At 67.2% G+C, this 2258-nt stretch overlaps 1 protein-coding gene across 1 annotated transcript in view; it reads left to right on the top strand.

Moving 5' to 3' along the window:
- The window catches only part of SLC12A5 (solute carrier family 12 (potassium/chloride transporter), member 5), a 13964-nt gene that overhangs the window by 8029 nt on the left and 3677 nt on the right, over window positions 1-2258 (top strand). The window contains 6 exon segments of the mRNA XM_009893513.1: window positions 587-705; window positions 1052-1127; window positions 1129-1148; window positions 1305-1424; window positions 1588-1692; window positions 1776-1944. Of these exon segments, the coding sequence (XP_009891815.1) occupies window positions 587-705; window positions 1052-1127; window positions 1129-1148; window positions 1305-1424; window positions 1588-1692; window positions 1776-1944 (609 nt within the window).

Below are 2258 nucleotides of genomic sequence, written 5' to 3'. Positions count from 1 at the left end.
GGTCTGGCTGTGATGGAGGTGGGAGAAGAGTACCGGGAAAGGTCAGGATCCCCTCCCCCCGCTGCCGTGCCGCTTCATATTTTATCTGCTCTCTGAAGACGCGTTCTCACAGCCTCATCTCTCCAAATCCAATCCGACAGCTCCCCCCAGGGAAGAGTGGGCTAATTTTATCCTCCCTCCTTCACCCTGCCAGCCCCAGCCCGAGCTCGCGCTCGCTCGCGCCGCCCGCACCCTCTAATGAATCCGGACACGCGCCCCCGGCTCCCGCCTTCATGCCCAGCCCCCCCCGTGTCCCCACAGCCGCAGGAGGAGCTGATCTCTACCGGCACCGTGTCCGTCCTGCGCGTGGGGTGCCCCGCTCTATGCCTGCTGTGGCCGTGCTGAGCTGGGGCTCGTCCCTGGGTGGGGGTCCTGGGGGGCACTGGGGCTGCTGTGGGTGCAGGCAGGGCTGTGGGCTCTGCCAGGGCTCGGTGCATGGGAGGGTCCAGCTCCATCAGGCTGTGCCGAGGACCCTCGCCCAGGGGCACGCGACACCAGCATCACAGAGCCCCGACATCCCCCCCCTCTCCCCCTAACTCACTCCCAGGTCTTCGGCCACGGCAAAGCCAACGGGGAGCCGACGTGGGCCCTGCTGCTCACAGCCTGTATCTGCGAGATCGGGATCCTGATCGCCTCCCTGGACGAGGTGGCTCCCATCCTCTCCATGTAGGCAGCATGCTCTGCCCACCCGCCCCTTCGCGAGCGGCGGATGGGCCCGGGCCCCCCTCGTCCCGGCCAGGCGGGTGGCACATGTGGGTCTCTGATCCTCAGTGAGGGGGGGGCACCCCTGCCACCCCAGCCCTTGCCTAGGAAGAGGGGAGCCCCACAGGGAGCCCAGGGACACTCCTTGGCTGGCATTGTGCCCTGGTTGCTCAGCGGCCCTAGTTCCCCTGTCCATTGGTGGGGCGGACCCCAGTGGTGGCCACTCCGGGGCTGGGAGATGCGGTGGGGCCCGGCTGCAGCCCTGGTCTAGCCCGGCGCCCCCGGCTCAGCCTCACACTTTCTCCTCCAGGTTTTTTCTTATGTGCTATATGTTTGTTAACCTGGCGTGCGCGGTGCAGACGCTGCTGCGGACACCCAACCGGCCGCCGCTTCCGCTACTACCACTGGTGAGCTGGGATGGGATGGAACAGGTCGGGATGGGATGGGATGGGATGGAATGGGATGGGATGGGGTGTCCTGCCACCCCCCAGGCCACTCCAGGCTGGGGACCCTGACACCACTGCAGGGGCCGGGGCATGCTGACAGCACGGTACTCTCCGCAGGACCCTGTCCTTCCTGGGCATGAGCCTCTGCCTGGCGCTGATGTTCATCTGCTCCTGGTACTACGCGCTGGTCGCCATGCTGATCGCTGGCCTCATCTACAAATACATCGAGTACCGCGGGTAAGGGCGGCCGCGGTGCCGCAGACCCTCTCCAGCACTGACAGCCACCCCTCGGCCCCTCGGAGGGGCTGCAAGGCTTTTCTGGGCTGCTCCTCCCAGGTGCCGGTGTGGTGCTCCATGGCGGGAGCCATGGGCATCCCTTACACGCTGCTGGTTCCCACAGGGCAGAGAAGGAGTGGGGCGACGGGATCCGGGGGTTGTCCCTGAGCGCAGCCCGCTACGCCCTGCTGCGGCTGGAGGAGGGTCCCCCCCACACCAAGAACTGGAGGTGAGACTGGGCCAGGGGACCTGGGGGGACCGGGGAAGGGGCCAGCCAGAGCACGGGTGCTGACTGCAGGACCGTCCTTCCAGGCCACAGCTGCTGGTCCTGGTCCGTGGGGATCAGGAGCAGAACGTGGTGCACCCGCAGCTCCTGTCCTTCACGTCGCAGCTCAAGGCTGGCAAGGGCCTCACCATCGTGGCCTCTGTGCTGGAAGGGACCTTCCTGGACAACCACCCGCAGGCGCAGAGGGCAGAGGAGGTGAGAGCTTCCCATGTGGGGGCTGCCAGCAGCAGGTGCCCGTGGCCATCCCTGGTGGCGTTTCTGCCCCATGGCCAGGGTTGGTGGCCCTGGCTGGCCGGGAGAGCCCTGGGACAGCACCAGGCAGAGCTTGGAGACTCCCTTTTCACCAGTGCTCAGGGCATCACGGGGACCTCCAGACCCCTGCCCACCTCCCCAGAAGCCAGAGACACCAGCACCAACCGGGCACTGGTCCCAGTCTTGGCCAGCTGCTGCAGGGCACGGCACAGCACGGCACGGCACGGCACCTGGCCGGGTGCTGCTGCTGAGCAGCC

Source organism: Charadrius vociferus, unplaced genomic scaffold (genome assembly GCF_000708025.1).
Source record: "Charadrius vociferus isolate BGI_N301 unplaced genomic scaffold, ASM70802v2 scaffold259, whole genome shotgun sequence".
NCBI lineage: Eukaryota > Metazoa > Chordata > Aves > Charadriiformes > Charadriidae > Charadrius > Charadrius vociferus.
Note: the sequence above shows the minus strand (reverse complement) of the source record. Positions and strands in the feature narration are given on the sequence as shown.